This window comes from Tiliqua scincoides, chromosome 4 (genome assembly GCF_035046505.1).
Source record: "Tiliqua scincoides isolate rTilSci1 chromosome 4, rTilSci1.hap2, whole genome shotgun sequence".
In the NCBI taxonomy this organism is placed as follows: domain Eukaryota; kingdom Metazoa; phylum Chordata; class Lepidosauria; order Squamata; family Scincidae; genus Tiliqua; species Tiliqua scincoides.
In genome coordinates, this window is record NC_089824.1 from 161,099,670 (window position 1) to 161,127,112 (window position 27,443).

General features: G+C 44.8%; 1 protein-coding gene across 1 annotated transcript; it reads right to left on the bottom strand.

Moving 5' to 3' along the window:
• Window positions 1-2,932: 2,932 nt before the first annotated feature.
• LOC136647414 (cytochrome P450 4B1-like) lies at window positions 2,933-27,220 on the bottom strand. Its single transcript, XM_066622940.1, has 12 exons — window positions 27,011-27,220; window positions 25,633-25,774; window positions 22,935-22,979; window positions 20,117-20,244; window positions 19,665-19,795; window positions 17,863-18,014; window positions 16,224-16,330; window positions 9,571-9,761; window positions 7,725-7,858; window positions 5,313-5,377; window positions 3,430-3,512; window positions 2,933-3,147 (listed from the first exon to the last, which is right to left on the bottom strand). The coding sequence occupies exons 1-12, from the start codon at window positions 27,218-27,220 to the stop codon at window positions 2,979-2,981; spliced, it is 1,557 nt and encodes a 518-aa protein (XP_066479037.1). The 3' UTR covers window positions 2,933-2,978.
• Window positions 27,221-27,443: the final 223 nt, after the last annotated feature.

A 27,443-nucleotide genomic window follows, 5' to 3' on the forward strand; every position in this document is an offset into this window, starting at 1 on the left:
ATCTAAGCAGCCTGGCACTAGGCCAGGACTCCAGGGAGGGTTAGGATCTGGCCAAATTTCCAGATCCTGGCTTCAATTCCCACCTGGGCCTAGCTGCCCATAGGCCCATCCACTGCCTGTCTTCTCCCCAACCCAGAATGCCCCAGTTCTGCCCTCCTGCCAACTTGCAAGATCCCCACACCGGTGGCATGAAATTACTGGAGCGTGCCCACCTCCTCAACTCAAGGATGATGATGATGATGAAATTTCTAGGTGCTGTTTACAGCAGGGGAGGGAGTGAGGGTGAGAGGGAAAACTGAAAACAGCCCTCTCCCATCTTGATAAAAATGCTGACAATTTTTTTTGGGGGGGGGGAAGGGTTGGGGTGCGTTTCGCATGATGTTCTGGGGCACCTTAAGTTAGAAAATGGTGTTTGACAGCAGAAAAGTGGTGCTTTCACCATTGCCACTGTCAGAAGTAGCAGCTTTTCAAGTATTAAGGAAGAAAAGGCCAACACAACTCCATGTAAGGCCTCAATTCCCCCCCACCCCCAAAAGAAAAAAACACCCAAAGAAAACCATGGACTTTTGTAGGACTGTAATGAAAGTCTGGAAAATCCCACACTGTTTCCTTCAGTGTTCAGAAGTCTTCAGAAAACTGTGGGAAAGAGCTGGGTCAGGCCTAAGCAAAGGCATGAAAGGCTGGCATTTCAGAATATGGTAGATGATAATTGGCCCCAACACCCTGGTGACAACGTGGCCCTGTCCAGCCTGACGACACCCTGCTGGAAGTGGAGATGACTGGGGCAGTAGTGCTGCCACAGGCAAGATGTGGCTGTGCATCTGGCTGGTCCATCAAAAGGACACAGTTTGGGGAAGGTGGGTGTACTATTTATATGCACAGGCACTAAAGTTTAAGATATCTTTGCATATTTGGCATCAAGGACAGTCAGGCACGCCTGCGCAGTTGAGCACGCTCAACCAACCTTGAAAATATGTTGGGTCATTGAACTCTGTGCCTGTGAGCAGCAGAATGCTATGAAGGAGAATCTTATCTAGGAATGTGTTTGTGGTTAAGCTAGAACTAGCTAGTAGGCAGCCAGTATGAATCTGAGCATCCTTGTGGAAATTTTTCTATTACGTAACCTTATATCATGTGTTTTGAGACTTAATAAAAAGCTGGGTCAGGAGCTGGGAGACTTCACTTCTCCCTTGATTTCATTCCTGCTCCTTCTTCCAGCACTTTCAACCTCTCTGAAACCTGTGTCTGTTGTCTAATTCTTGCCATGGCTTCTCTGCAACATCAAAGCAGCATTTTAAGCTGCTCCCAAGTAGCACCAAAATGCTACAGGTGGGTGCAGAGCAAAGAAGAGATAAGGAGGCAACAGCATCTGAAGAAACCTCTCCCTTGCTACAGCTACCACTGTGGAGCCAGCCACCCACTCCCATGTCCAGCTGTTGTCTGTAGTGGTGCTGGTAGTGCTGCCAATGCGGCGCCCACAAAAAGGTGGTTCTGGAAAGTCCTGGCCAAGGAAAACCAGGCGTTTATTCACACTTTAGTAGGACTTCCTAAGTAGAGATGCAATTCACATTAATCCTCAGGGTTTCAGCATCTCCTGGTATTGAACTGTTGCAGCTACTCCCTTGGCTGTGGATCACTCCAGCACATGGTCTCACTTGCCTGCTGTTTGAAGATTGGAACCCAACCCATGATTTGAGTTGATCCTTTGCCACCCTCCACCCCGAGACTCCCTTATCTTTGCAGTGTTATTAAGGCGTAGATTTTCTTGGCTTATTGTGATGTAACATCTTGAGCAACAAGAGCAAAGGAAGCCCCTTCACCAAATCGCCAACTTATATAACCTACTTGCTGAATGTTTTTGTTGTTTTTCATTTCGGTTTTTGCAGTAGTTATGACAGGTGGATACGGAATGAAACAACCATGGTCAGCACTTTGATTTTTGTTCAACATCTCTTCTGCCCTTTGTTCAATAGCAATAATGAGGATTGCATAATTTACAGCATAATCCTAACTTGCGCTGGAAAAGGCAAGCCAGGAGGCTTGCGCTGTATTCAGTGCAGGACTGTGGCCAGAAGCGGCTTAGCCAGAGGCAAAGGGAAAGCTCTTCCCCTTAGCCCTGGGTAAGGGCTGCTGGTCCCAATGGTCTCCTCAGACTTGCGCCACCTCCTGAGGAGGCACAAGTCCGAGGAGAGTGGAGCAGCTTGAAGCCACTCCGTTCTCCCCGGGAACAGGGGTTGGGATCCAGCATAACTGCCGGATCCCAGCCCCGCCTCCCTCTCCTCGCCAGCCCGCCCCTTGCCGTCCCTCCCCCTGCCCAGGAACACCTCCCTCCCTCCTCCTCCCCACCCACCCCACGCCTACCTTTTCCGCTTGCATCAGCCCTGTGGGGCCGACACAAGCACCAGAGGGGAAGCCGCTGCAGAGGGAGGCAGGAGGAAGGTGGGGGAGGTTCTGGGGTGGGGGAGAGGTGGGGAGAGTGTGGGGGAGGCGTGGCCGGGAAGGGAGCAGGGTGGGAGGAGGACGGGATCAGCTTCACCAGATCCTGAGCCCTGTGTCAGGTCATGTGTACCGACACAGGACTCCTTGATTCTGTGCCGGCTCCAGAGCTGCCACAGAATCGAGTAGCCCCATTGTGGGGCTACTTTGCTTGTTTGAGGGAAGTGGACGAACCCAAGATATACCACACCCAAGATATAATTGCCAATTTTTATTGGCAAGCACTGGGAAAAATGAAGCATGACCAATCTTATATCAGGATTGTCAATAGCAAGCATTTTTATTATTATACCACTATTCGTGTACATGTGCAAAGAATGAAGAGACAAATCTCTTACAGGGATTTACAGGGGCAGATAGCAACACACAGATGACAGAGGAGGGGGAAGTAAATGATGAGAGCAGGGAAAATATGCTGTTGTTTCTGTTACATGTACTTAAGTTTAACTGCAGTGGGGAAGGCGGGCTAAGCCATTATGCACTCAGGGGAGAGCCTTCAGATTCACATGTATCCCATTAATGGAGCGGGTGACCAACTGTGGACTGGGAATGGGGGACTTGGAAGGGTCAGGAAATAGCTCAAACCGCAGAAGTGTCAAGGCCAGAGCAACCTTCAACTCATTCATGGCAAACTGTTGTCCAATGCAGTTCCTGCATAGAAAAGAAGAAAGGACAATATTGCATTGTGAACACTGACCTCTTTTAAAAAGGGCACTTCATTTATTTAAGCAGAAAACCCATTAATCTTGGAAAGTGGGTCAGGGATGGGGGTCACGTCCAAAAGTGTTTGGATAATTTTGGTTCAGTTCCCTCTATAAGTTTATAGGTTTTGAATGCAGTCTTGCCTTTCAGAGAAAATAATGGCAGAGACACCTTCATCGAAGAAATGTAGTTTTAAAAAGAAGTATGAAGGATAATGTTAAACATCTTTACCTTGATCCAGCTGCAAAAGGAAGGAAAGCATATGGGTGGCGACCACTTGAATTCTCTGGGGAGAACCTCAGAGGATTGAAAACCTGGAGCAGAAAATAAGAGTCAAGTCAGCCTGAACCAGTGTGGCCAGTGATCTTGGTAGAAAGGGCTATAAGGAGGAGTATCTCTTCAGGAAAACAGGTACACTGAGCAGTGTTTGACATAGTAAGCAAGCAAGTCAGAATATGTGCTGTAAAACAAGGTGGAAGATGGCCAACATAACCAGGAGAAAAGGTTCTTCAAAGCCACAAAAATGGTGATCAGTTAAACCCTACAGGGCAAGCAAATGAAGGAAAGCAACCCCCAACAACTCAAAGGACAGGAAAGAGTTAAATTGACTCCGGCCAATGTTCTAAAGCCAGCTGTTGTCCTCTCCTACAAACGTTTTCATCTGCTCCATTCCCCTCTTCCATTTTTAAATCCTGGAAATACACAAGAGGGAATGAGAATGACAGCAGCAAAGGAGGTTGCAGATACGGGTGGTGGCTCTAACTCTTTGCACCTGTTGACTCACTACTGTAATATTTTGGGTGTGCCAATTTGTATATTTTGTGATCACTTCACCATGCCTATGCCTTCCCAGGGAAAAGGTTTTTAGAATGTGGTGGCACTGAGTGGTTCCTAAAGTGGGATAGAAGGGAGGGAAAATTCTTGTAGGTCAGAAAATTATCTGAACAAATGAAGCAAACAAACTCCTCCCTGATAAGCAGGCAGGGACAGATTATAAATAACAGACAAGAAAAAAGAATGGATCAAATGTCGGATGAAACTAAAGAAACTGAGTATTTTGAAATGAGACAGGAGACGGAAAAAGCAACTGTCACTATAAGAATTAAGAATTTTAAGGAAGAAAAAAGAAGGAACATTCAGAGAGCACGCTGTCTCAAGAAGAGGAAGAATTTTTGGATTAAATTCAAAAACAACAGAATGAAGAAAAAGAAAGGAAAAAAGAGAGGGGCCAAGAAATTTAAGAGATTTAAGAAGAAAAAGAAGAAATGGAAGGAGCAGTGGTGGGAACAGGAAGGAAAACACCGTAAGACAGAGAACAAAGCAAGCACCAAGACAGAAAGTTAAAATGGCTGAAAAACAAGTAGAATTTTTTTCTTTTGTAGATACTAATGGATCAATTTTTTTTTTTTTTAGAAATGAAGAGTATTCTATTAATCATATTAAATCAAAGTAGATGTAAATGAAAATTTGGAATACAAATGTTGCAAAAATAAGATAAATAAAGGGGTTATTTTTTAAAAGAGAAGTTATATAAAATAATTTATAGATGGTATTTTATTCTAGAGAAAATAGTAAAAGTGTACCCTGGGTCATCAAACAAATGTCAGATGAGTAAAGAATTGAGGGAATTTTTTATTATATGTGGTGGACAGGTGAAAAAGTAAAGAAATTTTGGAAAATGATACATAACATGTTATAAGAGAATTGAACTGTGTATTACCATTTTAACTGGAGGCATTCCTCTTAAATGTGATATTAGAAACTAAGAATCAGACAAGAAAATTTTTATTTTAAGTATTAGCTTAGTGGCAAGAAGAGTGTATAAGTAAAAACTTGAAACCTTTTTATGATTGGATAGATAATTTTAGAGAAAAAATATTGATTGTTTAGTTAAACTATTAATCAGTGGATTAATAAATATGATAATTTTTGTATTGATGAATAATCTCGTTGGGCAATGTATGTTGTAATCAATGGCCAATATCCTCATGTGTAACCTGTGTAGTCCCAGCCCTAAGTTTAGCCAGTGTTCCTTACCTGTATCTCGTAAATAAAGTATTGCAAAAAAAAATAAAAAATGAAAAGACCATTACATTCTCTTGCCTTGTTATTACCTCAGGATTGTCCCAAACTTCAGCATTTCTGTGAAGACCGTAAATATTCAATGAAAAAAGAAAACCTAAGATAAGATAAAAAAGAATAAAGATCATCAGTTGCTAGCAGTGTTCCCTCTGATGTTTTTCTCTACCATGTGGAGCATTTAAGGACCTAAGCAGTTTATGACCCACTTTAATCTTAAAATGGCCAATGGCTAGTCTGACCATTAGGCAGTAATCCAGGAACTGCTGACAAATCACAAATAAGGTGGGAGGGTGGCACATTCGCATGTTTCTCAGGCATGATAAAGAACTGCGGCATCAGCCTGCAGTGAGCTTATTTTAGGGCATGCATGTTTCACTGGCGATGTCTGCTGTAAAGCAGCTGTAAGGTTGCTCTGGCAGCACAGAGAGTAGCATGCTTCAGGTTCACAAGCACAAAGGCCAAAGCCTTCCTGCCCTTGTCAGCAGATCCAGAGGACTCTGGGAAGCAGGCAAGATGGTGGGAGAGCTGGAATTGGGTGGGGGAGGGCGAAACAAGAGCAGGGCTGGGGTGAAACTAGGCAGGGAGGGGGGAGGAACAGGGGGTGAGCATGGTGCAGGAGGGGGTGGATCCAGGGGCGATGGCACATGCTGGACTCTATCCTTCCATCGGCAGCCTCCACACCCCATTTTCTCCTTGGACTTGCACCAGCAAAATTACTGGCACAGGCTTACACAGCGCTGAGCAAGAGGCTTATAGAAGTGTAAGGGAATTTAAATCACCTTTACCTTTCCAAGCATCCTAATCTGCCTCCTGCATCCAACCCGCCCCCATTGGATACAGTGCGCTTCTTTCTGAAGCAGCCGCAGCAGTGTGGGAGGGGGAGGGGTGAAGAATTGGATTAATCTGTTATTGAAACATTAACCAAACTCCATGAAGAGCCCCTCCTCCCAGTTTCTAGACAACCTAGAGCCGTGTTTCCCAACCTGGGCTCGCCACACCTCAGGGCTGGCAATGACGTTCATTTTGGGGACATTACCCCCTTAAGTAGGTTAGCGACCCGAGAGGCAACTCATATGTGCCGCTAGTATGGTTTCAGCACTGCTGCCACAGCCAAACATGGGTAAGTAAAGTGTTTTTGGGTGTTTTTTTTTAAACTTACATTTGGTGGTGGCGGTGGCGACAGTAAGACCTGGAAATGCTGTATTAAGGGGACCTATGGCTCCCCGGTTGGTTTGCTACCCTCCTTAAGTGGGTAGCACCTGACCAAAGGTTGGGAACCACTGACCTAAAGTCTAGGCCATGTGTTCATGTGAGCTCAGTTACAAGTCCACAGATAGGGTTAACAATGTTTCACTTTGTTCAGTTACAAGTTCACTCTCCCTCTTGCTCTCTCTATCTTGCTCAGCTATTCTTTTCTTGGTAGCTGTGTTGGTTGCATTTCCTCGGTAGCAGAAAAAATAACTGAAAATAAATGTAAGGCAATACCTTTAAAAGAGCGATTATGAAAGTCATAAAGTAATGATTGAGATTTTGAGTTCACCAGAAGTCCTCTTAATATTTCATGTTAAGGCAGAAAAGGCAGGAGATGTGGCTAGGTAAAAGAAGTAGTCCTATCTGCAGTATTCTTAATACAAAATGGAAGAAGACATGTCATGCCAGCTAGGCTGTGTAACACTCTTGCATTTTGAGTGGATGCTCCACTCTTTATTTCAAGGAGACTGCCTCAAGGACCGCTTACCTCCACAACTTCCCCACCACACAGGATGCAGCATGCATTCTGTTGGCGTGGCTGCATCACCAAGGTGGGATTAGTAACAATTACAATGTAATTGGCACAATTCTAACCACCTTTCCAGCACTGAGGTAAGGGCAGTGCAGCTGAGATCAGGGAACAAACATTCCCTTGCCTTGAGGAGGCCTCTGTGACTGTCTCCCAACTGCAGGACTCAGCACATGACCCATTGGAACATCTATGTCAGTGCAGGAAAGTTGGTCAAGATTTGGGTTAAGTGTATCAACATTGTTATCCCTATTTGTGTTTAAAAAAAGATTAGTGGCTTCATTGTGCTAGTTTTGTTTTATTTACATATTAAGAGAAGGTCATTTTTATTGATGTTTTATTTTAGTGCATTTTTTAATTTCCAGATGAAGAGGCTGATGCTCAAAATATGTTGGGACTATGAGTTGATATCTCTTAAGTATTTTGTCTTCTGCAGCTTTTGGATTCTCTTCATGATTTTTGAGAATTTAAAAACCCAGGTCCCTTGTAGAGTCTTTCACCAATTCTTATAAAAGGTCATGAGTGAAAGTCTTTGTTAGTTTTTGTGGTCCAAAGAGATATTTGGAAAGGACAGTCCAATTAAATAGAAAGACACAGCATAAAAACAAAGTCCCAAGAGTTAGTGAAGAGTTCCATAAAAGCCTGGAGAAGGAAGAGATAAGACCTTTAGGTAAACTTCGTCCATCAGCAAATGTCACAGGTGCACTCAGTTCTCGACCTAGGTAGGGTACCGGAGGGTAAAGGCGAAGACTCTCTTTAATACACATAGTGCAGTAAGTCATCTTCCCAAGGTCATCCCTGGAAGACACCACCAAACAGGTTGGAACTCAAGCTCATAAACTGTTATAAGCAAGAAAGTCAACTCAAAAATCCATGGTATAAATCGGCCATTCTCAACTCTTTTGCTATGGCCTCCAAAGAGCTCAGGTTCTAGCCTCCTCCTCCTCCATCAAAGGTTATAACACAAACATAAAAACATAAAATCATTTATTACTGAACACCAAGAAAACCTGTACATTCTAACATACTGGACAAAACTTTCAAATAGAATGTATGAAACTAAACATCTGTCAGGCCTACTGTGATCTTGGTGCTTGGTGAGCTTGCTGCTTTTTTGTAGGTTTCATGACATCAGGCTCCCAATTAGATAACAACAGTCAAATGTCACCTCTGTGCCTGAATTCTGTGCCTGAATTTTGTCAGGGGAACTACCTTGCTAAATCCACGCTCAACCAAATATGTTGAAAGAAAGGCAATAATTGGGGGGGGGGATCCCCACAGTGTTGGAAATTTATTCAGTAGATCACTTTTGAACCAAAAATCTTTTTGAAACAAACTGAACTGACAACCCCTTGTGTCCCACCACCTCCTGCCGCTTGTCCCACCGTGTTCTACTACCGACTTTCTGACTCACTCCACACTCATACATGAACCATTACACACACCAACCTACATCTTCTGAGCTGTACATGGTATGTTTATCATGACACCAGCCTGGGTAGGTTGAAGAGAAGACAGTATGCTCCATTCCACTGCAGTAACTTCAAGTGTGTGGCACAATCGTAAAATGCTGCTTGGTTATTTCATTGATTCAGTTACCAGGGCACCCCATAAAGCCTTGGGGCTCCCTTTCTCACAGTTTTCAGTCTGTGGCCCCCTTCAAATTTACTAGCGCTCTCCAGGGGGCCATATGGCCCCTGTTGAGAATGGTTGGTCCAAATCATTCCTGCTCAGAAACCCAAACAGTTCCTTTTCACCAACTGAAATAGGAAGACTTTAGATCCAAAAGTCACACTTGAGTGGAACAGGTGACAGCTAGGCTGAGGCAATAAACAAGAATTGGTCCTTTTAGCTATGCAGGAAAATTGTCTTTTGGGGAAATCCTGCCACACCAGAGGAGTTTTAACCATGCATGCATGCTGCCCTATGCTCCCTCCAAGAAAGCAGCATCCTGTTATGGGTTTCAGCTCCCCAGGACTGGGAGTTAAGCTGTAGATCAGCAATCAGCTGGCAGTTTGCTCCTCTTCAGCTTGAGTTCTAAAAGGGGAACTGTATACTGTAAGGCAAACACCCCCAGTCAAGGTAAAGCTACACATTATATTAAACACAATTTGGCCTTGTCTTGCTTTTACCAAGACATGTTTTTACTGGCCCTTGTTTTTATTAAGGTAATTTAGTACTTCATTTTCACTAAGCTAACTTGTTTTTACAAAGTAATTTAGCTCACATGGGGGACAGGATGGCAAGAAGGGAGGGCATTTTAATCCTTTAGACATCATATGTGTTTAGCTGTGAGCACCCCTTTTCTGCCTCACATGGCTGCAATCTTGTGCACAGTTAGACTGACCTCCATAGAATTTATACAGCCTACACCGTGTGGTCAAAGACTTCCTAACCTATTCTGCAATTTCGCCTTTGGTCCCTCCCATACTTGAGCAATGATATTTTCTATCTTGGGAAAAATCAACAATACAACCTGAAAGTTATATACATGAAGGAGGAGGACTGACCATTGAATATAGTTTTTCTCTTCAAGAAGCTCCTTTATCTCCTCTCTGCATCTCTGTTGGTGTTCAGGATTCTGGGCCATACAATACAGGAGCCAAGAAATCCCACTAGCGGTAGTATCATGACCCTCAAACATGAAAGTATCCACCTCAGCACGCAGATCTTCATCCGATAATGGATTTCCATGTTCATCCTAACAACACCAAGAACATAGGGATTAATGACTTTTGTAAGACCAATGTTCTGCTTGTTTAAGTTTAATAGGATGATTCTAATTCATCATTCCTTTAAAGCAGGTCTGCACAATCACCCATCAAGCCACCATAACCCATTTAGTAAGCCACTGAGCTGCTGGGGGGCTAGATTTAGGTTGGTGGTTCACAAGTGGCACAGGTTTTCTCTAGAGTAGGGCTCTCCATACCCCAACCTGTGGGCCAGATTCTGTGCACAGCCAGATCACTGGGTGAATGGTACTTACCGTTCTGCTGGGGAGCCGTTGCTTCATTCAGCCGATCTCCCCAAAACTACAGCCTGGTCAGCCACTTCTGGGTTCTGTCACCACAGCAGCCGTTGCGCCAGATTTCTGGGCAGGCACAGCTGCCTGGGGTGCAGTTTTGGGGAGATCGGCAGTGTGGAGCAGTGCTGATCGGGAGATGGCTAAGTGCCATTCAGCTGGGAAAGGCTTTCCCAGCATGCAGTGGTTTCCAGTTTGGACACCTTTGTTCTAGAGCAGGGGTGTCCAAAATTTTTGGCTGGAGGGCCACATCATCTCTCTGACACTGTGTTGGGGGCTGGGGGGAAAAAGAATTAATTTACATTTAAAATTTAAATAAATTTGCATAAGTTTACATAAATGAATATATTAAAGATGAACTTATATGAATGAATGAAGGTCTTGCAATAGCTCAAGGCCTATAAAAGGCCTTGCACAAAGCAAGGTTGGCCTTTCCTTTGCTGCCTCTGCTGCATCACAGACATGAAACAGCAAGCAATGGAGGGAGCCCTCATCCCACAGCTCACACAAGAGATCAAACAGTCACCCTCATGCTGAGAGCAGTTGCATCGGGCCAGTGCTGGCTCCAACAAATCTCCGTAGGGCCAGAGGCTCATTGGAGACTGGGGGCTCCCTGAGGGCTGCATTGAGAAGCCTTGAGGACCGCCTGTGGCCCCAGGGCCGGGGTTTGGGCACCCCTATTCTAGAGTGATGAGGGGATTCTTTAGCTGCCAATTTTCTACCAGGGAGTGTTTTGATCATACAGAAAAATCATACAGTACAGAAAAATCAAAAGCACAGGCGTGATGGCAACAGCAGATACAGCAGAATCTGTTGCTAAGTACCATTTTTTGTCTTAAGTCTAAAGCAATGGTTCCCAACCTTTATTCACCTGCAACCCAATCTTTTTTTTTTCACTTGCATACCCCTTGGCAGTACAATGGGGCAGTACCCCATTTCAATAAATTGTACCCCTATATTCTCAAAGTGTTTGTAATTAATATAGTTGCTGTTATTTCAAATTTATTTGTTGTAACTGTAAACAAATGACCCAATAATGGGATTAAAAAGCAATTTTTATAAAACATGCAACCAATATTTTATACACAATAAATGTTCAGTGTGATACTTAAACCTGTTCTGAGGCACATAGATTTTTGAAATCAGGTTCAACTGATGTAAGATATGATAGATAGGAATTTCTTTTTCCTGGTTCTTTTAGCTGAGCAGCCAAATAGAATGACAGAGACTTGTACTGTTCTTTAGTCCATCTTTATTGCTCCATCAGATATACCATACAGGACAGAAACAAGACTGTCAGGACATAGGACCAGCCCTTGAAATAGCCTCCCCTTTGAGCACAAATTTATAGCAATGTGTAAACAAGTCTAATGAGACCCTCTGATGCAAGCTTTGGCTCTCATCCTGGGACTTTTCACAGTTCTCAAATCAGGAGGTCACTTCTCCCTGAACGTCTTGACATATTCCCTTATCTGTTCTTCCAACAAAAGTCCCTGACCCCCAGCCGACTGAGCCCTTGGTCATAAACATGTTTTTCACTTTATCTGCTGCGTAAGCAGGCTTTAAGATAGAGCCGCAAGCCTCTGCCTGCAGCCATGACACTAGGCCCTCAGCCGTCAATTTGCAGAGTAATATTCATTTCTGGCTCCTTAGGATAACTCACTGGATATATGATTTAATAAAAAGATTATAAAACAGGTAAAACACTAAAATTTCCCACAGATACAGTCTTAAATCTGGAAATGCATTGAGTTTTCCTCAACATTTATTTATTTATTTATTTTGAAGGCATAAGAAAAGCCCTGTTCACAAACTCCATATCCTTGTTTTGTCTAGCTGTCATGTTTTGTTTGTAAGGCCGCAATCCTAACCAACTCTCCAGCACTGACATAAGGGCAATGCAACTTCGAACAAACAAATACTGCCTTACCTTGAGGAGGCCTCCACATGACTAGCCTCCAACTGCAGGATGCAGCACATGCCCCACTGGCACAGCTATACCAGTGCTGGAAAATTGGTTAGGACTACGCCCTAAATGCCATAAGTGCAGAGAACATTTCATGCTACCCCACACACTATACACTGGGGCTTAGGGCACTTCTCATCTCCTATAAACGAAAAACCATGCTTCACGTATTCATCACAGTACTTTCTCTTTTTACCTGTTTGAAAAACTGAAGACTGTACCTTCTCACTTCCACCAAACTGTTACGTGTGTCCTGTGAAATTCTTAGTGATTGATCACTTGCCACATTATGTTTCAGTTTTTTTAATGTCCCAACTACTGAACCACATCAAATCAAATCAAAGCCTTTATTGGCATAGACAATGAAACCCAAATAATACACAAACTGATGATCAAAAACTAGCAGTTGGTGAAGCTTTCACAGCCAGCTTGCTGCCTTCCTTCTTGTCTTGCCAGCTCAACCAACATGTGCTTTGTGCACTTTCATAGTCAGCTGACTGCCTTCCTTCCTGCCTTGCCAGTCCTGCAAGGCATTCTGATACAGACCTGCTTTTTCCTGCCTTTATTCAATTCTTTTTTTAGTACCCAAAAGGTTCTGGGAAGTGCTTCTAGGGGTACACGTAGCCAAGGTTGGGAACCACTAGTCTAAACTGTTGACATTCTAGTCTGCATGGGGGAGGGGGGCGATTCATAAAGAGGCTGGTCTTGCCTCCTTAGCATGATGTCACCTGCACATTCAACAACATTATCTGTCCATGTACCTTGGGTGGAATCTGATGGTAGTACTCCATCCTACACACATTGAACTCGCATCTTGTGAAATGAGGGGATGCAGCTACCTAGCATGATTACCATCCCCTCATTAACATACAGCTTATGAAACACTTATTTAATCTTTCATTTTCTTGTCTCATAAAAACCCTGTGAAGTGGATCATGATTAATTCTTTGCATACATAGAGGAATTGAGACAGATAAGCATTCCTACTCATAAAACAACTCAATGAATCAACTGAGCTGAGCTATCCCATAATTCCTGTAAACATGATTCTTATAATACAGCCTGTCCAGCATGGGCTACTGCACGGAGGGAAGTGGAAGTAGTTTGGAACAGACTTGTCTCTTACCTTCATAGTGCTGCAGATCAAGTTGCATGATCTGCCCCCAGAGTTGAAGACAGCCATAGTCCTGGTGGACAACCCATGTCAGAGTCTGGACAGGGAGAGAGTATCCCTGTTGGTCCCGCTGGACTTCTCAGTCACTTTCAGTGCCATTGTCCATGGTGTCCTTCCAGGGCAGATGGCTGAGCTGGGGCTTTGGGGCACTATTTGCAGTGGTTCTGTTGCTTTTTGGCCAACAAGTCCCAGAAAGTGGTGCCAAGGTGTGCCAGTTTGGAGCCCTGGCCAATGTGGTGTGGGCTTCCACAGAGTTCTAATGTATCTTTATCAGGGAACAGGAGTGCCTGGGAGAAGCCAGGCTTGACCACAAGGGAGTAGCGCCTAGTGGTTAGCAGGCACACACACCTTCCTGCTTCCTACTTTGCCTTTTCTGGACCAGCAGCTGAATGGAGGAAAAGCCTTGGTAAACTGTATCCACTACCACCATTCCAGATTACAATGACAAGTCAGAGAAAGGCCATCTGGCAAAAACTCACCTCCCAGGATAGCACTGAACCCCAGGAGTTCTTATTAAAAAACCAAACCCACTGCAGAACAAAGACAAAGCCCAAGGGACACTGGACACAGCCAGCAATCTGGACACAGCCAGCAATCTTCCATAGTCAGGAAGAGAGTGAGACATGTGGAAGAAGGAAAGAAGGAATTCCTGCAAAGAGACACACCTCCTACAAGTACCACAGAGGAAAAAGTAAAGGGGGCATCTGGACAATGTCCTACCCTCCAGAGTCCTGCAGGCAGAGTTGTACCTATATTGCGACATGTTTCTGGTCTTAATATTTATGAATTTATGCAAGACATGAACAACAGGACTTTTAATGACATGACCCTCTCCGCTATCTCTTCATACCTGAAACATGCTATATATTCAGCCCCGAGTAATGGGGCATCTCTAGTTGAACATTAATCCTCACAGAAAAGACTGTTGACGTAACTCACACTAGTGACTGTAGTAGCAAGCTTCCTGGGTAGCAACTGATGGGATAGGATTTACCTGGTCAGAACAGCTATGCATTCTGGAAGTTGCTCCTTGATCAGGAACTTTTTAAAAAAACAACAACAGCACGTAGATATTGCAAGGGCTGCACGTAGATATTGCAAGGGCTATCTCTCCATTACAACCGATCCATCCTCATGAACAGGAGGGATTTATAGTACAATCCTATACATGTCTACTTGGAGGTAAACCTGTTTCAGATCAATGGAGACTACTCCCAAATAAATGGGTACAGGATTGCATCTTTATGGCCCGATCCTATCCTTCCGTGGCTCCTAGAAGTACAGCAGCACTGAAATGGACGCCGCTATATACTGTGGGGCCAAGGAAGGTGCTGAAGGTTTCCTTGGGGTAAGGGAACCTCCATTCTCTTACCCATGTTGAGCATGGCTGGCCCCCATGAGTCTACTTAGATCTGCGCCAGCTCTTGATACCAGTGTCGGATAGCTTGACTTGGAAGGCATAGGATTTGACGGTAGCCTCTGCTGCTGTCCCTGCCTCCCTCCTAAGCCTGATCTGCCCTCCGGCCCACCCTCATTCAGCCCGGTTTTGCCCCCTCCCCACCTTCCCCTGTCCTTCCCTCACCCCAAAAGTCCTCCCCGCAGTCCTGCAGGGAAACATACCACTCACTGGTCCTTAGAATTGCCAACTGGCACTGGCCTCTCTGCTGGCACAGCGGGATCACCACTGGCACTGGAGTGCCTTCCCAAACTTTTACAATGCTGAGCACGGGTAGTGGAGCTGGAGCACCAGTGCTGGCAGCACGAGAATGGGCTGCCTGTCCCTGACATCCATGTCCTTAGCGCCGTGTTTTTCAGCCCTGTGGACGGGACCTCAGTGAGATCACAAAGCCTCAGTTGTGGGGTCATGGCAACTTCATGGCAATGAAAAAAGTTGAAGATCACTGGACTAGACTAGAGCACCAACATGTAAAGGGAGAGGCATAGGGTGTACCAATTGAGCTATCAGGAGATTGTGTCCCAGTCCTGATCACAATTTAGCAATTGTGCTAAAACAGCACCAGGCTTCATGGTATCTTTTTCTGCTCTCTATAATAAGAATATTTGGTTACAGTAAACAGTGCTGGAAGGGCATAATGGGGACGGGGAGTGCTTAGTGATAGGACAGGGGTGGGCAGATAAGGTCTCGGGAGTGAGGTTGGATCAATAGTAGGTCCTCAGTCTCATATTTCATTCATTCATTCATTCATTCATTCATTCATTGGGGTTGTGGCAAGACCACTGCCTTAGAGGATCCATTACTGTAATGTGCTTCTTCAAAGCGTTGCCCTTGACGACAACCTGGAAGCTATAGCTGCTGCAAAATGCCCACATATCCACTGTTGCCAGTGAATTAATGGTGGGGAACCATCAGAGGGGGATTGACATGGATCAGGGGCAGGAGGGGGGAGGATTTGGGCAACAGTTACACATGGTAGATCAAATCCCCCCTTCCCAACCTGGACCTCCCTTCTTGGCTGATGGGGAGGTGAATAAACATGTTCTTTACTTAACTCTCCTGGGCTGCCTAGTCTCCTGCCAGCCCATCCTGCCTGTGGAAGCACATACTCTAAGCAGGCAGAGGCTAGGGTTGGGCTGTGGAAGTCATCAAGACATACAGCTATTGTGGCAGCTGAGCAGGTTCCCGATTAATATTAAGTCCCAGTTAAAGATGCTGATTCTTTTCAAGCCATACATAGACCAGTGTGACACAGGTGACTCACTCCTGACATGACCCCCTGCCCACTTCCCACCATCATTTTTATCTAGTGGTGGGGTTGGTTGGTGATCAATTCCCTTCCATTCGAGAGTTGAAATCAATGATGTGTAATAGCAAGGCCTTCTGTGTGATGTTCAGATGAACTCATGAGGACGTGCATGCCACACAGGCTGCGTGGTTTGACTCTACAGACAGCATGAGAAAAGGGTCCTGTCTGGAAAAACCCTTAAATGTCTTCCAGCCCAACTGGAAGTGAAACTACCAATGAGTTGCTACAACATTCACCTTTGCACAAAGAAGAATATCCAGAAAATCCAAATGCCTCTTCTTTAGGATCTTTTCAAGTTCTTGCTCATTCTTCAGGGACTCCTTTCTCTCTTGTATTACCTTATCTGCATTGGGTGAAAGCAACAAATAAAGATGTAAGCAAGTATTGTATTGTGGACAGGCAGGAGATGTGGTCTGGAGGTCGAACTGTCACCCTGTCCGAGGTCAGAAGCTAAGCATGATTTGCTGAGTTGGATGGGAGAAGGACAGTGGGAGAGACCCTGAGAGGCTGGCGAGGTATCTCTGTGGAGGAGTGTGAAGGAATATGAAATGGATAACACCTCAAGAATGAGGCTTGATTTACAGCTGCCTGTGAAAGCTTGGAAGTGCAAGGCTGGCAAGCCAGGATGAGACGGCACTATGAATGGGAAACATCTGGAGAAATGGAGGGTTCTATGAGTCTCTCTCATGGAATAATAATTGTAAAAACCCAACTGAAAAGTGGGGTTTAAAATCAGTCTGTATGTGTGAATCACCTTGAATCTATGAGAAATGTGTTATATAAATACAGCAGTAAAAGAATAAATCAATAAGCAAAGGAAAAAACAAAAGTCTGGAGGGGTGGCAAGCTGCAGGAAGGGGGAGAGACGAGTGTCAGAAAACCTGTTCTACTGACAAGGTAATTAAATGAAGGGGGAAGCAGGCAGAATCTTGAAAGAACCAAACAGGAAACAATGAGGGGTCAAGAGATCACACTGAAGAAAGAGTCCCCAATGCAAATGTAGAACTGAATGACCCACAACTACGAAAAGGGGAAATGCACTGTAGGGTTGTGCAGTATTGGTAGGAAAGGATGATTTGGAGTGCTGGACACTTGGCCAAGCAGGGGATGGGTTGGAGGGTTGAGGGAATAAGAGGGAAATTCTGTCAGTGAAGCTTCTGTTACTGCAGCACTGTGACCTTATGGGGCAACATGGGCTCAAAGGCTGCATCTGTGCTGCTGCTCTGCCCTCCACTAAGGCTCACTAGAAAGGAAGGAACGGGACTCTGTTTACATTATGGCCAGATGAAAGGTAACACATGATCATGACTGGGGTGCCAAATCAGATTGCCAATGAATAAAACTTATTTTCATTTCCACCCTCACAGTAGCCACAGTAGCCAACAAAGAGTCCTTCCACAAAATGTACTTGTCCTAATTCTGTTCCTACCCTCCTCTTTCCCCTTTGAACGTTTTGACATCTATAGTCAACTTGTAATTCAGGGATCAGGTAAGTTCCAGGAATACATATCTGAAATCAGGCAAAAATCCTGAGCTATATGTGGGATAAGGACACTTCATCATATAGAATGATAGAACACTAGTGTTGGAATGGACTTTGGAGGTAATCTAGTGCAGCCCTCTGCTCAGTGCAAGCAGCTATAGAGTATGGGACAAACAGCTGTCGAGCCTCCATTTAAAGAAGTTCAATGAGGGCTATCATATCTCTCCTTAGTCTTCTTTCTCCAGGTTTAATATACCAAGCTCTTTTAATCATTCCACAGAGGACGCGATGTACAGACCCCTCACCATCTTAGTCCCACTGTCCTTTTTAAAATGTAGTAGTACCACAAACTGCATGCAGTGCTACAAGCCTTACATCCATTAAAAAAATACCTGTGTGATTATGGGCTAGTCGGCAAGCCTTGCGAAACTGGCGTCCTTGGGAGCTCCACCAGTAAATGAGATCACTATGGTATAGAGGAATTCTTAATCTCTGATAAACTAGGCGGGTGAGATCCAGGACTGTATTAATGTAGGAATTATCCCTGTGGAAAGAGAGAAGGTGGAAATGTGGAAACAGAGTGGAGGTTGGTGATAGGGATGGGCAGAATGTTGGCAAAATGAGCGGGGGTAAATATCAACAGCCAGAATAGTCTTTGGAGCCCAGATCTACCAGTCTTCCTACCAGCCTACCCTATTGGCAGCTAGATACAGAAAACCAAATACACTCCTAAGTTTCTCCAATATCTTTCAAATATAAAAAAATCAATGTAGGAGATTAGTATCATTCTACTTAAGCTCACACGAGAATGGAAAGTGTCCTTTGTATACCAAAACCGACTTCTGCAGTAGCTGCAGTCCTACAGCTGTGTCACTGAGCTCCTAAACATTCCTTCATGGTTAGCAGATCCACAAGCCAAAGAGCTGCTGTAGCAGGTCAGTTTTCTCCCAGATGTGACTTTTTAAGGAATATATGCATTCCTGGGCCTGGCTTACAGCAGTGATCACCGCCACATGCCCACGGTAATACCCCCAGCATCCCATGTGGGCAGTGAATCTGGGTGGGATTGGAAAATGTGAAATTCCAGGAACTTTCTGGGCTCCCTCCTTTGGCTCCTGGGCCCCTTTCTGACCCTGGACCCAGGTACAAATTACCCGCTTTACCCTCCTCTCCTAGGCCCTGCCTCAGATTGCCAGATGGAAGGGAAGGCACCAGGATGCAGATTGTATCTTGTCGTGTCTTGAAGCATTTGTCAAGTCTTGACAAGAATAGTCCAGTCTTGTCTTGAAACATTTGGTGAGCCATTGTGAGACACAGGAAGCTGGACTAGATGGGCCTTTGGCCTGATCCAGCGGGGCTCTTCTTAAGTTTTTATGACAGTTCTAAACCAGCAAAAGAACTAGCATAGATTTGAGGAGTTCATAGGAAGCCATGCAGTGGCGGAAGAGTTAAGACTGCATTTACAAAAATCTGCCGTAGAGCTGAGGAACATGGTGAAATAAGGCAGATGACATTTTAGTGACATTCATGACCCAAACCTATCTGGGCCTTGCACTGCCCAGAACCTACATTCCAGGACCCAAGACATGGCGGTGTGAAACCCAGGCGCTCCTCCAGGCTTTTGTAGCCTGCTGCCACAAATGGGCTGAGGTGCAGTGTACACTCCAGCAGCTCTCAGAGGCCCTACTGCTCTGGTAAGTTGTTGGGGACACGTGATGGGCAGGAATGGTGGGGAAGTTTGGGGGTGGTGATGGGAAGTACATGGGGAAGAGTGGGGATGGATTCTGGCAGCACCAGTACGCATCAAGACCCGGTCCCCTCTTTACAAAACCACACTGTCCTTTTTCTCTCCCCAGAGAGGTTTTACTTACCTCTGGCAGGACTCCTGATCATCCCTCGCGCACTGTTGGATGCAGTGCATGCTCCGTCAGCATGGCTACATCATGACCAATGGTGAGGGATAGGATTGGGGCCTCAGTGTCATAATCCATATGTTGTTAATACTGAACTAGTATTGTACTGGGACCGTATTGTGAAAAATTGCTTCCATATTATGACTCTCTACGCTAAAGCGGAAACATGCAATTGCAAATTTTGGGGTTGTTGGGACTGTATGATTGGTTTTTCAGGCCAGAGCTACCACGTGGCACAGACAAGTCTCTTTGTGGCTTCCCCTTGCCTGAAGTATACTGACCTGTCTGTCTGACAGTTGCTGTGATAGCTGAAAGCACATTTCATTATGCTATCGAGGGTCATCAAGCTGACATGTTCATACAGCTCCAGGGATGATGTGGTTCCTTGGGGGAACAGCTTTTCCCATTTATCCTAATATTGTAATCAAAAGACAGACATGAGACCTCCCAAAAGAACTGTTGTTTCAACATCAGATACTGGATCACATTCTGTAGGTATCAAAGTACCTATGTTAAGGTTTAAACTGATACATAATTCTTTATTCTTCTGAGTGGAACCCAGGCAGAACATTTGAGGTAGTTTACGGCCTGCAGCTGTTGCCAATTCAATAATGTCAATCCATCACATTGATCGTCAACATTTACATACCCAGATTAAACATGCCATGAACAAATGAAGACAGGATTAAAGTCTAGAAATGAATCTTTAATTTGTAGCAGCTGTGATTCTTACCAGCATCACTTTGACCGACTCAACCATGAGAGCCAAATAAGGCTTCAGAACCTCAAAATGGAATCCTGGAGTCAGCAGCTTCCGGTGCTGCTGCCACTTTGGCCCATTCAGGATCAATAAACCCCTTCCTACCAGGAGGAATGGGAAGATGAAAAACACAAGGGTACATATTTGACACATGGCAATACACATAACAAACAGCCCAATCCTAGCCAGCACCAATGCAGTGGGACCACCAAAGCCCCACTGCATCCTATGCTGAAAGTGAGCAGTCTGGAAATCAGGGAATAACCTGCATCACGGGTCTACTTGGTCCTGCACTAGCAAAATCACTGGTGCAAGTCCCAGCAGCCTTGTGTCAGCAAATCTGGCCTGGAAAGGGAATAGGATACAGTGTGTGCCAGCGCTGCCATTCCTGCCCCTTCCCAGGTCTGCTCTGCCCACCCTGTCCTGTAACCTGCAACCATGGGGTTATCTCTCCATCCTGGCAGTAAGATCTGCATTTAAGGGATTATGATGAAACTAGGCTACTCCCATAGATGGAATGGAGTGAACATTACCCAAGGAGGTTTTAACTCTCATTGATAGTCGAAACATAAAAAAGTAGAAGTCAACCCAACAGAAAACAAGGCTGTACTCCAACCTTGGTAGGTTTCTTTGCCTTTACCTTCAGCTATTTATATGTCCTCACAGCTGCTGCCGCTCAGTAGTAGCTCGATTGGCACTCCTGTCACCACCTGAAGTGTCACCCAGGGTGGACTGCCCTCACCCTCTATTTGCTAGACTACTGGCACAATATTTCATTTTTTAAATACTACAGTTTGCAGCATTTCCAGATTTGGCATGATGCATTTAAAACTCTGATTCCCAAGTAAGGCAGGCTGATATGGGCTAGCCATCAAGAACAGCAGGCAGGCAGTGGCATAGCTAATGATCATGTAGCCCAGTACCAAGCTGAAAATGATGCCCTGGAAGTGATACCACAGCTGGAAGTGATGTCATGGTAAAGCTTTTAAAAAAGTAAAAATTGGGGGAAAACCCACCTCATACTGTTACATACTGTTACTGTTAACAGTTACATACTGTTAACAGGGGTAACTGTATTATGATACATGGAAATGAGAGCTGACTCATACTAACACCTTATTGGTTCCATACTGTATCATAATAACATGTCATTGGCTCTCAGAACTTCCAGTGTCATAGGTCAATTAAGGTCAGTTTTAATTAAGAAAATCTACTTTTTGTTCCTTAAGGCAGTTGTGTATTAGTTTTCTGGTTAATTGGCCATAACTTTTGATAGAATACAGATATTCTAATGTGGTTTGTTTCATTGCTTCTGCATTAAAGTACCTTTCCAATGATATATAACATGATGGTATTATTTGTACATACCAATATTTTCTCAATTTTTGCCACTCGTGTCAAACTCAGCTTGTTGCCCTCCTAAAGCTTGCTTCCCGGTGTGACTGCTACCCCCTGCATCCCCTTAGCTACACCACTGGTCCTCACAGCTGCTACCACTCAGTAGTGGCTCGGTTGGCACACCCATCATCCCCTGAAATGTCAGCCAGGGTGGACTGCCCTCACCCTCCATTTGCGACACTACTGGCACAGTATTTCATTTTCCAAATACTACAATTTGCAGCATTTCCAGATTTGGCATGATGCATTTAAAACTCTGATTCCCAAGTAAGGCAGGCTGAAATGCGCTAGCCAAACAAGAACAGCAAGCAAGCAGTGGCATAGCTAATGATCATGTAGCCCAGAACTAAGCTGAAAATGATGCCCCGGAAGTGATACCACAGCTGGAAGTGATGTCATGGCAAGGCTTTTAAAAAAGTGAAAATTGGGGGAAAACCCACCTCCTGCAGCTCACCACATACTTGCTCTGCCGCCTCCCCCAGCCAGTGGCATAGCCTATCTGCTTCCTGGGATCAAAGAAGATTTTGTACCCCATGACAAAAATCACATTTAATTAATTAATTCACAACTGACACAACAGTGTCTCTAACCAATAAGGGGCACAGCTTTATTTATTTATTTATTTATTTATTTGATTGATTGGTTGGTTGGTTGGTTGGTTGGTTGGTTAAATAAATAAATAAATAAATAAATAAATAAATAAATAAATAAATAAAAGCTGTGCCCCTTACTGGTTAGAGACACTGTGCTGGTGTGAAGAGGAATGGTTATTCTCCTCCTGCTAAATATAAGAGGAGCACCACTTGAAACAGTGCCTCTTTACCCTGTTAACAGGGGTAACTGTATTAGGATACATGGAAATGAGAGCTGACTCATATTAACACCTTATTGGTTCCATGCTGTATCATAAAAACATCTCATTGGCTCTTGGAACAATCGGTCTCATAGGTCAGTTGTGAGTTAAGAAAATCCACTTTTTAGTCCATACGGCAACTGTGTTTTCATTTTCTGTTTAGTTGGCCATAACTTCTGATAGAATACAGATATTCCCTTGCAATTTATTCAGTTTCATTTTGCATTAACATACCTTTCCAATGATAGATAACAGGTTGGTTTTATTTGTACATTCACACTTTTGGCCACTAGTGTCAAGCTCAGCTTGTTGCCCCCCTAAAGCTTGTTGCTCAGTGCAATTGCTACCCCCTGCACTCCCATCGCTACACAACGGCAGACAGGTAATGCCACTGGCAGGCACCAGTTTGGTCAAAAACAGTAACCTCCTATTGGGTCTTTGAATTGCAGGATGCAGTCATGTAATACAGAGACAGCTGCAGTTTAACAAGGATGACAGAATATATGGAAAGTTATATATTTAATGAAAGACAATACATACCAACCCATGGAGTTATGAAGTTGCACATTATAAAAGGTTTAGAGTCTGAATAACACAATGAATAAAAAAAAAGATACCAGCATGAGATGACATAAAGTGCTGAAAAAGCAATGCTTAAGTAAATAAAAGCACAATCCTATTTTGCCGATGCACCAATCCAGTGACTGCTATGTAGACGCTAAGCATCTCAAACATGCTGTAAAGCACATTTGTGGCACTGTGCAAGCAAGCATGCTGGCAGAGAAGTCTGTGCCACCCCACCAATGCTGCATCTTGGCCAATGGATGTTGTAAGAAATGTGCCAGGCAGCGGAGGGGCAGCAGGAGGGTATAATGGAGGCAAGGAAGAAGCATTTCAGGATGGTGTGACGGTGGAACGGGGGTGGATCAGGCCCAGGAGGTTGCATGATCTGCAGAGCAGGACACCGCCGTATCCTGACTTCTGTCATGCACTTGCCAGCCTTACATGGGGCTCTTCAGACTTGCGCCTGCTATTCAGCAGGTACAGATCTGATTAGCCCCAATGGGCAGGCTGGGGATTAATCGGGTCAAGGGGGAAATTACCCCCATACCCCAAGGCCTCTTCCGCCACTGGCAATTTCTTAGGGCGTGTTACATGAAAATCCCCTTTTCCCTTCCAAGTTGTGTTTTTATATCTAGTTATGTATTTTGGACTAAAATGCAGGCCTAAAACTTCTCTTACAGGCCACAAAAGGAGTCAAATCATAAGCTCACTCATTTCTCATGTTGTTGGCCACCTTCAGTCTATATTATATTGTATATATTGGCAACCTTCAGTCTCGAAAGACTCTGGTATCGTGCTCTGAAAGGTTGTTCTGGCACAGCGTCTAGTGTGGCTGAAAAGGCCAATTCGGGAGTGACAGTCCCTTCCACACCGGGAGCAAGTGCAGTCTGTCCCTGGTCTGTCTCCCTGGCTATGGGCCTTCCTTCTTTGCCTCTTTGCCTCAGACTGTTGGCCAAGTGTCTCTTCAAACTGGGAAAGGCCATGCTGCACAGCCTGCCTCTCTGTCTGCCCTCCCACGGGAGTGGTCCTTCCTAGGACTCTTTCCCCTCCTGCTTCCCGGGACAGGTAAATATATCTTGCGTCTAAAACTCCCTCCCTTCTTCCCTATCTATTCCTCCCTTCTTCCCCCATCTTTAGTTAGCAATCTGGGTTTAGCAGATTAAGGAACCCCTAAATACTTCCCTACAACCTATCCGTTTCTGATTCCTTCTCGGATGCACCCAAATACATAGCACATGCAGCCACCATAAGCTAGGTACACTAGACACAAGTACTAGAAATCTATACTTATCAATTCTCCATGTGTATTATGTTTGCCTTTGTGTGTTTTTGCAATAAAAATGTAATCCTTTGATTGAAAGTTACCTTTCTCCCAGTCTCCTCTTTAAGCTAAACAAGGGATTTCTTTGCTCTACGCTGTCTTGTATCCAGCCTGCGATCCTAGGGGTTTCCAAAAGGCTAATATACTAATTCCCCTAAACAAAACAGCCTTTTTGGTAACAGGCGCAATCCTAACTTGCGCTGGAACAGGCAAGCCAAGAGGCTTGTGCTACAGCCAACACAGGATTGTGGCCAGCAGCATCTTTGCAGCAGAGCGGCTTAGGAGCAGCACCTCGGGTAAGGGCTGCCGGCTCCTGAGGTGGCGCAAGTCCAAGGAGAGCGGAGCGGAGCGGCTTGAAGCCGCTCTGTTCTCCCCAGGGATGGGGGTTGGGATCCGGCATAAGTGCTGGATCCCAGACCTGCCTCTGGCTCCCTGCGCGCCTGCCCCCGGGGCCGCCCATTGCCCTCCCTCTCCCTGCCCAGAAATGCCTCCCTCCCTCAGCCTCCCTGCCTCCCCCACGCCTACCTGTCATCCCTGCGTTGACTCAACCAAACCGAAGCAAGGAGCCGGGAGAAAGCTGGCGCAGGGGCCTCCGTCAGCCTCCAAAGGCCGGCACTTCTTGGAGCACCGGCCTGGCTTCCTCCCACGGAGGCGTAAACGTGCTTTATGGCATGTTTGCAATCCTCCCAGGGGACTTGGGCTGACCTAACCTCAGGTTAGGATTGTGCCCTGAATTGTTCTATCCTGCCTCCATCTAGGGAAGTGTTGGGGGACAACATTTGGCATGCCACTTCTTGGAAAAAGCCTTTAGAAGCTCTGTTGTCAGGAAGTCTTGGACAAGCCCGGAGTTGGAACTCTTGAATTTTAGCAAATGTAGCAATTTTAGGGTTAAATTGCCACTTTGTAGAGGCAATTTTCAGCAGAAAAAAACAAGCTAGTGATCATGTTGCTCCCTGCCCTCTGCAGTGCAGTCCCAGTCTATGTTGTGGCCCCATGCAGCTGATTACAAGAGCAAACTTCAGCCTGTAATCTGAGGCTTGATGGTTTAAAGGTCAAAAGAGACTGGAGAGTTTCACATCGTGTACTGTATACATACACATGCAATTGCTCAGGGTATTTTGATCAATAAATGGGTCCATCACAAACACTAACACAGGCAGAGGTCACCTATAAACTGAATAGTGCACATTTTTATTTTTCAAATTGTAACATGTGTCTGAAATTTGAATAAACCTAATTTGCATATGATTTTAGTGACTCTCTCTCTCTCTCTCTCTCTCTCTCGCACACACACACACACACACACACACCATCAAATTTTGATCACATGTACGTAAAATATGCTTTTCTTACCGCCTTTGCTGAATACTGCCTTTGCATATTCAGGGTGGTTGATAAACAGCAAACCAAAGACTTCTCCAAGCCATAGTTGATGACAGTGTGGGTATTTTTTTGTCCATATTGCATTGTTCAATAACTCTTTCTCTGGATCCATCTGCATTATTTTTGTTTAAAGGTCAGTTCGTATCATCATCATCATCATCACCATCACCATCACTATGTGTTAATCAGTGTGCACTGTACCATGAGGCAATGTGTCACAATCTGCTAGGGGGGGTTCAGGGAAGTGGATCAGTCAACAATATAGGGCCCCCCTCTGCGGTTGGGTGGTGGCATGGTTGGCTCTAGGACTGCCCATTTCCTTTATGCTGGCTTTGGCGGGTTGCCCCTCTGCCCCATAGGTGTCTTTAGACTTCAGATGGGGACAGGTCAGTGGCATAGCCCTTCTCATTGCCTTGAGACAGAAAAATCCATGGATTTTTCCATGGGTGAAAAATCTGTGGATACTTAGGTTATACCTGTAATCACTTGCATGAATGTCTCCCTATAACAGTAATAAAAGCAGTTTTTTAAACTGTGATTTTAAAGGGGTGCCCCACTGGATCAGGCCATAGGCCCATCTAGTCCAGCTTCCTGTATCTCACAGCGGCCCACCAAATGCCCCAGGGAGCACACCAGATAACAAGAGACCTCATCCTGGTGCCCTCCCTTGCATCTGGTATTCTGATACATAGCCCATTTCTAAAATCAGGAGCTTGCACATACACATCATGGCTTGTAACCTATAATGGATTCCTCCTCCAGAAACTTGTCCAATCCCCTTTTAAAGGCGTCCAGGCCAGATGCCGTCACCACATCCTGCGACAAGGAGTTCCACAGACCAACCACACGCTGAGTGAAGAAATAATTTCTTTTGTCTGTCCTAACTCTCCCAACACTCAATTTTAGTGGATGTCCCCTGTTTCTGGTGTTATGTGAGAGTGTAAAGAGCATCTCTCTATCCACTTTATCCTTCCCATCCATAATTTTGTATGTCTCTCAATGATGTCCCGCCTCAGGTGCTTCTTTTCTAGGCTGAAGAGGCTGAGAATCCTAGACATGTCTACTCAGACGCATGTTCCACTGTGTTCAATGGCACTTACTCCCAGGGAAGGGTGTTTAGGATTGTAGCCTTATTCTTATTCACTTATTACTCCATTCTTTACAAGGCAGTCTTTTGTTTTTCTTTCTTATTTTTCTCTCTTTCTCTCCTTCCTGTATCTCTATTGCATACCCAGCCTATTAGCAGAAAGGCCACAAAACACACATTAATTTGAGAAACAAAAGGAAAACCAGATAGCACTTGCCATCACACACACACAAAATACAGAGCCCCCAGTTGTCAGCTTACCAGTTTGACATGGCCATAAGGCCATTGGCGAGGTGGACCTGGAAAACAGCTAAGGACTTTGACCATATCCTGCCTCTTCTGATATAATTGGATGGCTTTCAACATCACAGAGAAAAGGAACAAAATAACCAGCAGGAAGAAAATTTGAGAGAAATTCTCAGGCATCCAAAGCCAAGAAAATTTTATCTGGGTGTCTGGTACAGCTCCCATTCTTTCTCCTAGGTCTACAGAAGATGCTGTGCAGGTTTCTACAAGACGCTCACTGCTCTGTGTGGGAGGTGGAATCCAAATTCCCACCATTAAATATGCATTCCAAGACTCAGGAGGAACTCATAAGTGGCTGTTTTAAAGGAGTGCTCAGCAATGAAACCTCACAGAAGAGCATGTACTGCCTCTTGAGGCTGTACATGCCAAAAAGGGTGGAAGGACAGAA